Source organism: Leptinotarsa decemlineata, unplaced genomic scaffold (assembly GCF_025532065.1).
Source record: "Leptinotarsa decemlineata unplaced genomic scaffold, Ldec_3_MD MMD2_tig00002974_RagTag_RagTag, whole genome shotgun sequence".
Classification (NCBI taxonomy): domain Eukaryota; kingdom Metazoa; phylum Arthropoda; class Insecta; order Coleoptera; family Chrysomelidae; genus Leptinotarsa; species Leptinotarsa decemlineata.
Genome location: NW_027412578.1, coordinates 9,699,603 through 9,713,015, shown reverse-complemented (window position 1 = coordinate 9,713,015; position 13,413 = coordinate 9,699,603). Strand labels below are relative to the sequence as shown.

The following is a 13,413-nucleotide window of genomic DNA, read 5'->3' as shown; positions in this document are numbered from 1 at the left end:
TGACCTAGGAGGACAACTCCTCGGGAGGATGTACTAAAGCGGAGCCGCGGACAACATTTGCATGAAATCATCTTCAAACATCAAATTATATTGATCGTTCTATCCATTCCAATAAAGATTTCATAAATTTTTTCAATTTGTTTGTGTTGTTTTGAAAATCAAATCCTATACCTCTTAAAAAATCACCCATCTTGTCCGGTACCCTGCAGCAAGTTACAATAAACGTCGTACGACTCGGATACTCGTTAATTTCCATTCTCGTCACATCGTCTTTCAGGGTATCACCACTTTCCAAGTACGTGGAGAAACGGTAGCGAGAATATGCTTTTTTTTCTTTCTCAGTGGTACCGCGTAATATCTTGAAGTAGTACCGCGGCAGTGGACGAGCGAAGAACTTGCAGTGAGACGAATTTTACAAAAGAACGTGTTGTCGCGGTTCCTTCAGTTAAATCGAATAATGAACTATGGGAACTCAGTAAATAAACTATGAGAACTCTGATGGCTAGTGATTGAGGAGGTGCTTTGAAAAATTTACGGCATCTGAAGGCTTGGATTCGAAATGGATTTCACTCTATCGTTTTTACTGATTTTCATAGGTGAGTGAATTATTGTTGAGTACATATTCAAATATTGGTTTGTAGGGAAAAAATTGTTACTGGTTGCAAATCATTCCGAAGATAGTGTAATGTAAAGTCGCTCAGCAACGACATGAACCAAAATTGAGTTATTCAATGTCAACATTCCGTTGTTTCAATTATTCGTTTATACATAATTCAACAGATCAGTTGATAATACAAAATTCCCCATGAATTTTGAAAGAAAGAAAGTTCCATTTCTGTACACAAATGAAAAAAGTAATTCGAAATACCATAGAGAATATGCAAGAAACCATCCGCTTGTGATGGTTTCTCTACAAAGGTAATCCTTCAGAAGATTCATTCATTTACACTTCTTTATAAATTTCAACAGCTTTCAGAATATTTTTTGTTCAAAGATTGCGAGTTTCAATCCGGAATATGCAACACAATTTCATTCAGAAAACAACTATTCGGTTTTGGTTGATGTTCTCTCAATGAAACAGAGCTCAATTATATTGTGTTGTTTCGCAGGTTTTGTCCGTTTTTATGATTCTAGTTCAAACTGTAATATAACAGTGAATACTTAAATAATATAATTGAAATAAGCAACTTTTGCTTCCGCCAACGTAACACAGATCGATTAATTCAGTCAGCATACATTTTTTGTTCTGGATTCGATGAAGTCGACGAAGAGGGCGAAGTGGTTAAAAAAGTGGTAGGCACCCAATTGGCGAAAGGTATGGGGAGTATGGTGGGTAAAGCAAATACTTCGACGCTCAAATCGTTAAATTCCCGAACGATGATTTGAGAAATGTGCAGACGGGCGTTGTTGTAAAGCAGGATCGGACTTCTTCTGTTGACTAGTGCCGACTGCTGCTGACGCAACTTTCGGTACATTTCGTCGATTTTCTCACAATAGGACTCTGCTTAGATATTAGGCCCGATTGCAAGAAGTTATAGTGGATCGAACCAGTCACTGACCACTATACATTAGTGAGTTTTCACCTTTGGGAAGTGCCTGTGTGACTCATTGGTATCCAACCACAGTCCTGAACTTCTCCTAATGTCGTGGAGGATCCACTTTTCATCACAAGTGACTATCTGCTGCAAAACAAGATTGTTTTGGTTACACGAAAGCGAAGAAGAACAGATCTCGAAAAGTGACAATTTCTGTCGATAGTTCAAATCGTGGGGCATCCAATTTTCGAGTTTTCTGACCTTTCCAATACGTTTTGAACCATCAAAAACCGCATGGGAGCTGACGTCCAGCTCTTTCACCATCCCATGCAGTCTGTGATGGGTCAGTCTTCACCAGTCTTCTTTGAGGCTGAAGTCTACGGAATGAAATTTCGCAAAGCAAAGTAGAACAGTGCGTTCATTAACACTATTAGTGCCAAATGAATGGTTAATTTTTGGAGTAGTGAATTCGTAGAGAGAAATTCGCTTAACGACGTCATTGGAAAGACACGATAAATAAATTTGGAAAAGAATGAACAACGTCAATGTATAGAGTACAATATTCTCTCTTGTCATTCTATTTGGATTCCAGAACATCGGCTACAAAGGCAGATCTTCACCGGCAGCAGGAGGTTGCATAACTCAATGAGGAACTAGAGGTTATTACGAATTGGGGTAAACGTAACCAGATTCAATTCAATGCCACAAAAACACAGGCATCAATTTTCTCTAAGAAGATGAAAGTCTCCGAACCGGATATAATAATGTCAGGTCAGACTATTCCTCTTCCTGCTACTATATGTTTGGTGGGGGTTAAAATGGATAGCAATATGTCTTGGCACTGTTAATGCTTCATAAAGCTCAGATCAGAATTTCTTTGAAGTATTGTTCTCATGTATGGAGCTCTGCCCCCAAACATACCCTAAAGTTGCTGGATTCCATTCAGATGAAAGCCATCCGCCTGATTGGAGACGCGAACATGCAACCTTGACAGTCTGGAACATCAAAGAAGCAGATTTGTCACGAGAGGTGTTCAAGTGACTTGGCACATTTGACTTCACCAAGAGCGGTACATATCAGAAATACGCGTGGGACTGTGGCTGCTAATCGTTTTGAGGTTCAACCCATTACATCTCGAACTTCACTAGATTCAATCTCCAACGATTCAAATCTAATGTGGATCGCTCCTGTTTGTCCTTAAAAAAATCTATATCAATAGTTTACACCGCACCACACAGTAGAATAAATATTTATCGAGATATGGAGTTACAAAAACACTTGACATTAACATGGAAAAAACTTGTGAAACTACCTAATAAAAAGCATAAAATTAGTTGTCAGTTGTTCAAAATTTAATTTTCTTCATATCATCTGGGATATACAAGGTTTCATTTTATTTTCACGTTGACGTGATATAACAGGATATTACGTTAGTCATTCATTTATGAAAAAAATAAAATAAAGTTCAAACATTTTGACCTTGCATGACAGTTGCTGTAATAAATACAAAAGACTGAAACAGACCTGACATTGTTGTTCAATATCGTTCACATAATATTATAACAATTACCAAAACAATGAGTAATGAACTGCAACTGTTCTCATATTAATTTTATAACGACATACATATTTTTTGCAACAGCTATTCTGAAAATAATGTATTTTTTTCTAAATGGATTGAAGCTTGTGATTCGAATGATCTTAAATATGCGATGGATATAATTTTATCATCAAATAAAGTCTTACTGACGTATTTTAAATTCTATTTATTTGACAACTCTATTCAAAAATCTTTTTACTAACAAACTTGATTCAAATAAAAATATTATCAGACATTAACTAAACTAAATAGAAAATCTATATACAGGGGAAATGATGAAAACATACATTCTAAATCTAACATTCTCCCCCATTTTGAAATTAAAATAAAAAACTAATGAGAAATGTCAAACTAATATATACATCTTGCCTGTGGTACTTTTAAGAAAAGGTCCAAGGTGATCTATATTCTGAATTCAGCCACATAGCCACTTGTATTTTTCCTTAAATACTGATGAAAAAAGGCAATTTTATTGCGTATTGTAAAGAGGGCCATGAATAAGTCAAAATGATTGCAATAATATATATATCGATCTGTCAGAAGACCTGCCAGATTTGACGAAAGTGAATTCAGTTTTGTGTTGGTTTTTCGTAAAATTTAAAAATAGTTCCATTTTCAAATGCAAAAAAGTTGGATATGATATGTATTTATGGCGAAGCAAGAAGGAATTCAAAAGAAGCAGTGGGAAATTACGCTAATCGGTATCCAGACAGACAAAACATTCGCTGGCTTAGCCAAATCTTTGGCACGAAATGGGTGTTTTAATGAACGGAAGCGAAAAAAACCAAAAACGGATACTGATGAGAATCACAGTGTTGCAGTGCTAGATCAAATGGTTTGGAACCATAAAATTCTACCAGACAAGTAGCAATGCATTGTAACTTTTCGAAATCGTCAATACAACGTATTTTCTCAAAAAATAAATTCCATCCATACAAAATACATTTGGTTCAAGGACTACACCTAAATATATTCCCATCTTCAGGATATGCTGATAGAAGATTGAATTTCATTGCATCGTTGTCCACCCTATTCGTGATAATGATAAGTTTCTGAAAAAAATATTATGGAGTGATGAAAGCCGTTTCCATAACAACGGTATGATAAACAAACATAAGTGTTACTATTGGTCTGACATGAACCCTCATTGGGTGTAAGGAACGAGATTTCAGTCTGTGTGGGGGGTTAATGTTTGGTGCGGAATCATTGATGGTTATTTGATAGGACCTCATTTTTTTCGAAGGAATTCTCAATGGGTTTTTGGTTGGTTTTTCTACAACATGTGTTGCCGAATTTCTTGGAGAATTTACCAATACAAACTCGACTGGATATGTGGTGCACCTCCACATAATAATAGAATTGTTACCCAATATTTGGATGATACTTTTAATGAGAAATGGTTTGGAATTAATCGTCCAATACCATGGCCAGCTCGAAGTCCAGATATTACGCCACTAGATTTCTTCTTGTGGAGATATATCAAAAACTTAGTTTATATGCGACGTCCAGAAAATGTAGAGGGTTTGAAAAATAGTATCACAAATATTTGTGCTTCCATAACGCGAGAGATGCTTTTAGCTGTCACGAATCGGCAATTACTAAAAAAATGCAATATGTGTATTCTACGTGAAGGGAGGCAGTTCGAACACTCACTAAAATGATTCTTGCTGTCACTAATTGATTTCGTTATCATCATGTTAGCCGAGTTATGGTCAAAGTAACATATTTTTTGGTAATTTGAAACATTTATTTCAATTCGTACAGAAATACGCATGGCGTCGGTGTCGCGACGCCCTAATAGATGACGCCTATTGTTGGATCTTATCGCAAATAACAGGACCCTTTGACATCAGAATGATCTGCCTTCACGAAATATGGATATTCTTCTTTTTCTGTGAATATTTTTTTTGTAATGGCAATAGTTTTTGAGTAATTTACGAACATGTAAATCCCTTTTTGGAAATTTCTCTTCCAATGGTACATGACCGATCACATGTATTTTAATTCAGCAAAAATCAACACTGTTTTGAACTTGAACATTTCCATTTCATTTAAGTGTATCTACGAAATAATTTCACCTCCATTCTCACATTCTCCCCATTCAACACGAAGCTGAAATTCAATCTAGAACAATTTGCACGTACCTGCCGAAGAGATAATTCGATTACGAATGAATTTATTTAAAATTAGTTCTGTTTGAATGATTCCCATTCGAAAAGTTTATATATTCAAACAAATTTGTGGTTTGTTAGATCTGAGCAACAAAATCTCTGTTGACTATTCGACTGGATTACATGTTTATGAATTGGAATTGTTGCTAATAAACATGCGATTATTCTGTACATATAAATTTGGCACAGCCATAAGTCCATGGGCTGAAGAGTGATTTTGAAGCTAGAGGGTAGAGGGGAACAACACACGGCGTTTCCTTATAACACGCTGATGTTAAGAGAGGTTATTTTTGCTTCTATTCCGACAAAATAAACATATCGATGTTACCACTAATGTTCTTTCAAACTAAAGCATAGTTTTATAATAGTAGGCTCTAAAATATCTTTGCATTAAAACGATAACATTTTTTTTTTCATAAACTACAACTCACGATTTGATCTTCACAAACTTCATTTGAAAAATATATCACGACATGCTTCACTAACACCTTTGATTCTTCAACAGTGCTTCTATCAAACATAATTGTAAAACATTCAAGGAGGTGATTCCTCATCGAAAAAAAGATGGGATCTTTCATATAAAGAAATTTCATTGGAGCATCCCTTGTTAAGATACAGCCCCTTAAAGGGGGTACATAAAATTTGTATAACAATTTTTTTCACAAGCACCAAAAAAGTTACAATATTGAAATTAACCTGACGTTTTGTACTACCAAAAAGACACTTAGCCAGTAATTTATTTGGTTTACCCCATGGTTGTAAGGGGTGGAAACCTCAACCTCTAAAATTTATTTCCAATGAAACTAATCTATGGTATGACCTTGTCAGTTTGTGAATTTTCGAAATTGAATTAATACCAATTGTGTGTTGTTGTTCTGTTCCTAATTTGTTACTTTAATGATTCACTTGTTATTAAAATGGCATACACAAATGAGGAAATGTCTGATATGCATTACGTTTACGGTCTGTCGCAGGGGAATGGGTTAGAAGCTTCTAGAAGATATGCTGAAATGTATCCTCAACGGCAGCATCCTTCACATAGAATATCTGCTCGACTTCATCAACGATTACGAGAATATGGTTCATTCGACAAAAGAACGCAGGTTTGTGGTCGCCATCAAGAAGTACGAACACCACAGCTTGAGGAAGCAGTACTTAATTTGATTGAAGAACAACCTACTACCAGTACTAGAAAGATTGCTTTCCAGCTAAATGTTGATCATATGACGGTATTTCGAATTTTAAAGGAACAATTCTTATTCCCCTTGCCATCTGCAACGAGTACAGGCAGTGTTACCGCGAGACTTTCCGAACCGTCTTGAATTTCGCAATTGGATGCTGGAAATGATTAGAAGAAATTGTGACTTTCTGAAGACTTCAGAATTCACAGACGAATGTAGTTTTTCTCGGGACAAGATTATTAATTTTCATAATTACCACATATGGGCTGATGAAAACCCTCATGCTATTGTCGAAACTAATCATCAAGAACAGTTTTCTCTTAACGTGTGGGCCTCATTTTCTACCTTCTTGATTGAATGGTGAGGCATACGCACTGCGAGCCAAACAGCTCGCAGTGCTGTTTGGCTGTCCAATAAAATATAGATCCTTGTTCCAATTCTACCTGAAAGGTGGTGTTTTAGGTCCCTCACATCAAGAGTATTCGCTTACTTTCTATTTGTTGTCTTAGGGATGTTTTGCATACCCCAAATCAGTTAAGACTTAGAAGTCAATGGTTTCAGAGCTTTCAGTGCTGTTTAGCTGTTCAATGAAATTTAGATTCTTGCGCCAAATCTACCAGAAAGGGGGTGCTTAGGCTTTAGGGAATTTGGAGAGCTTCAGTTTTGACCGTATCAATCCTATGCCAACCCCATTATCCATCTTGGAACTGTCAATACACTATACCATCTGACTGTTCAACCTATTTAAACTCGAAATCATGGCTACCGGACAAAACGTATCTGGATTTCTACATGGCAAACAGAACTCCTCTCTATGGAAGGATGGATTCAATATACATTACTTTCCATTCCTCATCATATTCTTTCAGTTTGTTTCTCTATCCAAAATAATTGTGAATGCTTTCCTTACGAGAAACCATTCAGTACTCAATATTTTTTTCGTATACAGTCAGAAGCAGTCGTGAGCTCTTTATGAAACATATGCCTACTTGAAAAATAGAGGCACAAGTAGTCCTAGTGTGGAGGCTCTTCAATCGAATCGTGTATAGACTGATAAATGTCCATTAACTTTGGAAAAACTTGGATGATATTTGAAGAAAATTCATGATGAACGTAAAGAAACCAGTTTTTCACTAAAATTTACAGAAAACAGGAAAACAGGCGAGTCAAAATTGTTTGTCATCGCAAGACACATACCCTAGAAGGCGAAGTCCAAACTCCAATTAAAAAAATGAGTACGGGAAACATTCATTAATTCTTGTAAACTTTCATAGCTGGTTTCAGTCCATTGATGGTGCGTATGGCATTGTTCCCATTGTTTGAATTAAATGACCTGTACGTGTGTGCAATCCAGTGCAGGTGGCCAGATTGTATTAAAGTTAGTTTCCATTTTATTCAAATTACTTCAGTATGGGTACCTTTTCACAGTGTTATTATCCACCACTGCTGGTTTTCCAGGCGACCATATCTTTTGTGTTCAGAAAGCCTTGTACTAACATTTCTCTCTGTGGATCCAATGTAGACCGATCCACAGTTCGCGTTTCTTATAGCCTTCTGAAGGTCTTAGCTTACCTTTGCAACCAGCAATTTTATATTTTATAATAGTTGGAAAAACAGTTCGTAGAAACAAATTATAAAACTATATTTCTCCCAGAAATATAAAACAGTAGCAAAGCCTTTTATAAACACCAAAAAACAGTTTTATAAACATTTCGGCAGTTACTATACATTTTTTCTAGCAATCCTAAAAAGAAGTTTTGTAAAGATACTCATACATTTTTTTGATTTTACTATTAATGTAAGTTACAAAATGGATTTGAAGCTCTATAACTTCTGTTTAATTATCTGCGAGCGATTTCGACAGCTGATCGTGCTGTCATCCTCTAGGCCAGTGGTCGCCAACCTCTTCAATGTGTTGAGCTAATTTTGGAATAAACAGCGAGCTACCCACACGGAAGCCACGTAACGCAACGTAAATGAAATAATCCACAGTTAATTTATCATTATATGTAATTATTTTAATATTTAACTGGTAATACATAATACATAGGTACTAATAATAAACTAATAACAAAATAACTAATATTACTAGTACGTACTTGTTCATAGCTACATTCCTACCTATCAAACGAAGGTGTTTGAAAAATAAACACAAACTTTTATCTAGCCACAACGGCATGTCACGTATGATTTAAAAATAGTTAATAATAACAACAAAAAAGTAACGCACTATGATGAACATAAACATTGAAAAATAAAAAAGCACGTTCAATGAGAAGGCTGGCACTCAGACTCATCGATAATTTTTTTAATGTTTGCAGTATAATTTGATGCAGCCATTCGAATACAATTATCCAAATGTTCATCTGTAAGTCGATTGCGATATTTGTTCTTAATAAACTTCATATTGGAAAAAGAAGATTCAAACAAATAGGTTGAACTAAATAATGCTTTCACTTTCAAGGCAACACGGCATAGAACTGAATATTTGTCTTTACAATAGGCCAGATACATTCAGTACTTTAGACTAACGATTGTAAGGCTAAATTATTTTGAAACTCAATGATTTCCATTTCTGTTGTAGCGATGTCTTCGCCGAAATTCTGCATAACACAAGTTGCAAACTGTTGGATATCAATTTCCATAAAGGGTGAAACAACAAACTGCGCTACTAAAGCCATTTCATTGAAATCCTTAAAACGATTTTTGAAGTTATTCTTCAGGGTAGAAATTATTTCTACATGATATTTGTTGTCATAGGGTTCTAATGGATTTTGAGATATTTTTTCTAGAAGAATAGGAAAATGCTTGGCATCGCTGTTAATTAGGTTTTGTTCCCAAAACTCCAGCTTTTTGATAAATGCTTTTATATCATAAATCATTTCCGCTAGTTCTTTGTCTCTCCCCTGAAGCTGCAAATTAAGTTCGTTTAATTTCTTTGTAATGTCCACGAGAAAACCAAAATATCTAAGCCAGATTGGATTTTCTAGTTCCGGAGTCGGTTCATCGCGTTGTTTGAAAAATTCAACTATGACAGATAGGACATCATTGAAACGTTTCAGCACCCGTCCTCTACTTAACCATCGGACTTCAGAATGAAGGAGTAGGTCCCCGTATTGACAGTCAACTTCATCGGCCAAGGTTCTGAATAATCTTCTTTGTAACGCTTGAGCTCTAATCTTGTTCACAATTTTTACCACCAGTTTCATAACGTTGTTTAGTTTCAGCAAATTTCCACATAATGCTTGCTGATGGATAATGCAGTGGTAACAGAGAAATTGCGGAAAAGTTTCATCTTTACGACATAACGCCACCAGACCCTTATCACAACCCACCATAGCTGGAGCGCCATCGGTTGTCAAGCCTACCATTTTCGATACTGGAATTTTCTAGGAATAAATAATATTTTTTAAATGAGAAAACAACTCATGTCCAGTAGTGTGTCCTTTCAGTGGAATGAACTTCAAAAGATCTTCTTTAATCGTAAAATCACTAAAAACCATCCTGACGAACACGGCCATCTGGGCAGTGTCAACGACATCTGTTGATTCATCTAGTTGAAGTGAAAAATAAACACAGTTATCTAAGTCAGTTCTTAACTGTAAAAAAATATCATTGCTCATTACTTCTACACGTCTCATCACTGTATTGGCAGAAAGTTGCATAGATTTTATAGCTGAAACTATCTCGTGTTTATTTCTAAAGTTGTCAAATAACGAATCAGCAGCTTCTAAAAACGCCTGTTTTATCATTTCCCCGTCTTCATAAGGTTTCTTTTTTTGTGCAATTATCTGGGACACACGGTAAGATGTTTCAGTTGCAGCCTTATTTTTGTCGACTGTTCTTAAAAAATATTGATTGTTGTCCAATTATCTGCTTTTTTAACTGTTTCAGTTTCTCCTTTCTGGCGGCAGAATGTAGTGGGAATGATTTTTCAAAATTAGAATGTACAGTTTTATGATGTCTCTCAATATTTCCTTTTTTAGCAACGGAGACCGAAGTATTACATAACAAACACACATTTTTATCTTTAACTTCCGTAAAAAATTATTGTTCTTCCCATTCCGAATGAAAGTGGTATGTCTTTACCTTCTTACAACTGCTTGCCATAATATCATTTTTGTTGTTCTCTACTAACCCAACCGCTGGACGTTGGTTACGCGTTCAGTTTTAAACTAAGCGCAATGTCGCCGCGCCGTGCGTATTTATCCCGTTCAAAGCAATCCAGATCGTTCTCGAACACTAACGCGCTGGTCCGGCTGGTCGGTTTTAGCCGATTCTAGCTTGATGGCGTCAGCGGCAGATCGCTCACCGCAAAGTTGCCGCTGTTTGTGTTTAATATTATAATATTAGATTTTTTGTGGAATTTTCGGAAGCTTCTCTGATTTTTGCAGTTTGTATTTTTTAAATTAAAATCGTTTTGAGAGCTACCAGAATTGCCTCCGCGAGCTACCGGTAGCTCGCGATCGACAGGTTGGCGACCACTGCTCTAGGCCCTACTCTAGATAGAAAAATATAATTTATATGTCATCAACTGAAAACTAATGAATATAGAGGTTGAAGCCATTTTAATAATTTCACTTTTGTTCTTACAAAACTGTTAAAGACATTGTTTTTGCTTCAAAGATTGATATTTTTACTGCGAATAAATATTTGTTCCGTTCTTACTTGCACTACTGTCATTGTTTTCATCGGAGTTGGATAATTTCAACTGCAATCCCACCGACTAACAGTAGAGAAAAACATCACAGAATTAATTTACTGTATGTATCGCATTAGTAATTCAGACCTGGAGCAAGTGCGAATTGAATTATGCATAAAAAATAAAGCCACATCGGTGAAACTAAATAATTTTTCACGCTGTATTACTCAAAATGAATACAAACTACGTGTAATAATCACATCAATTCGGGAATTTATTCATCTGGCAGAGGATGTCGATCGGAAATAATGCCGGACGGGGAATGTATGAATAAACATTGTTTAACATTAGTGGCATTTAACAACTTTGAAATATACGAACTTCATTGCTAGTGATAATGAAAGTATGTTTTGAAAAATGTGTTTCAAAGTTGTGAAATAGGAAAACTATCACTAACATTTGTGTTATATACTCTACATTGTTTCATACTCTCAATCCACATGAAAGAGAGAGAGAGAGATAAATAGGGAGTCCTACATGAAAGATCCTATAGTATAACAATTTTCAAATGAAGGTAACTAATAAACAAATTGAACTGAGAGCTAACGGCAACAATGTTAAATGTTAGAACTGCATTCTTACCGGGTTCATTTTTATTGTCTATGCATCGCCATTGTAAATAATTGAAAAATAAGATGGTTCCATAAAATTTTGCCCCCGCAACAAGATAGCGTCTGCATATCGATAGTATGTACGAGCGAATAGGTGAACCAGTTCGTTAAATACTTTGAAACATCGGTAAACTGATCAACACTTCGCAGGTCTATTATATTTGCGTCCTCAAAATGCCATAACTAGTCATTCGGTTTCTTCATTATCAAGCGTCCTTATCTGTATAGGCGTAGTATGTTCTGTTTCTTATGAAGGTGACTTTGTTTTGTATTTATTAAATATATTTTATTATATTTATTAACTTTAAAATATAAGATAGAGTTGGTCGATACTTGTTTTTCAAAATACATTACCATAGATTTTCATCACATTCACACTTTATTATGAGATAATTAGTTGACCTAGTCATTAAACTCAGGTATATATGTTCGTCAAACTCAGGTATAACTGTCATTAAATAGTTCCTAGTTTCTAGGTATATATAAATCACAATGTATGTAGAATTCAGTTTGTTAGTGAACACGATTAAAAAATCTACTGTGCAGCGAAACACGTGTTGCGGTTTTGTTAATCTGTTCTATTGAACATCTCACAATAAAGTGTTTTTCAAAATTAATCAACTTTAAAATAGTTTTTTAGGTAAGTAAACAACTGACAAATAGCTGAATAATATGATCGAATTTCATTATTTTTATAGTATCAAGATGGATGCCGTAGCAGGTTCAAGTAATGTACAAAGAAAGCGGAAGTTTATGTCGTTAGAAGAAAAACAGAAGCTGTAGCCCAGTGTTCATTTTTAACGGGAATATCCGTGTCGACAATTGAACGCATTGTACGTGAAAAAAAGGTGACTGGGATTGTGCAAGCTCCAAAAGTACATTGTCGTGGTAGAAAAAAAATTGAATTGGACGAGTACCAGAAAAATTTTGTACGCTATACCGTTCATTCCTTCTTTTTTGATAATAAAGCGCCAAACCTCAAATCCATCAGGACAAAGGTAATGGACAATGATCTCATTCCAAAAATGAGCAAAGAGAAGTTAAGGAAAATCTGTCTTAATAGAAAGAGAAGATATAGTCTCATGGCGACGGAGATATCTTCGCTCTATTAGAGAAATGCGTTCTGCTCGCAAAAAGATTTATTATCTGGACGAAACGTGGGTGAATGCTGGTCACACAGTATCTAAGATCTGGCAAGATACTACTGTAACTAGTTATCGTCAAGCATTTGTGGACGGTTTATCAACAGGGTTACGCGGACCAATGCGTAAAGGGCAACGACTACTTGTCGCCCATATAGGTAGCGAGAGTGGCTTTTTAGAGGATAGTGCATCAATTTTTTCATCCAAAAAACAGGGAATTATCACGAAGACATGGACGGCCAACGCTTTGAAGGGTGGTTTGAATCCCTTCTTTCACGAGTCGAGCCAAATTCGGTGATAGTAATGGATAACGCTTCTTATCACAGCCGATTAGTAGAACAGCTGCCAACTATGACCACCAGAAAAGCAGACACGCAGAGTTGGTTAGGACAAAAAGGAATTCCATTTTCCGAGGACATGGTTAAGGTCAAGCTTATGAGTGTCATTAAACAACATCGTGACAGATATCGC

The 13,413-nt window shown here is 35.8% G+C and overlaps 1 protein-coding gene across 1 annotated transcript in view; it reads left to right on the top strand.

Annotated features, from left to right (window-relative positions):
- The first annotated feature begins 280 nt into the window (after positions 1-280).
- LOC111502325 (uncharacterized) overlaps positions 281-13,413 on the top strand; it is an 84,414-nt gene continuing 71,281 nt past the window's right edge. The window contains exon 1 of the mRNA XM_074177421.1: positions 281-596. Within this exon, the coding sequence (XP_074033522.1) occupies positions 560-596 (37 nt within the window). The 5' untranslated portion in view covers positions 281-559. The remainder of the gene's footprint in view (positions 597-13,413) is intronic.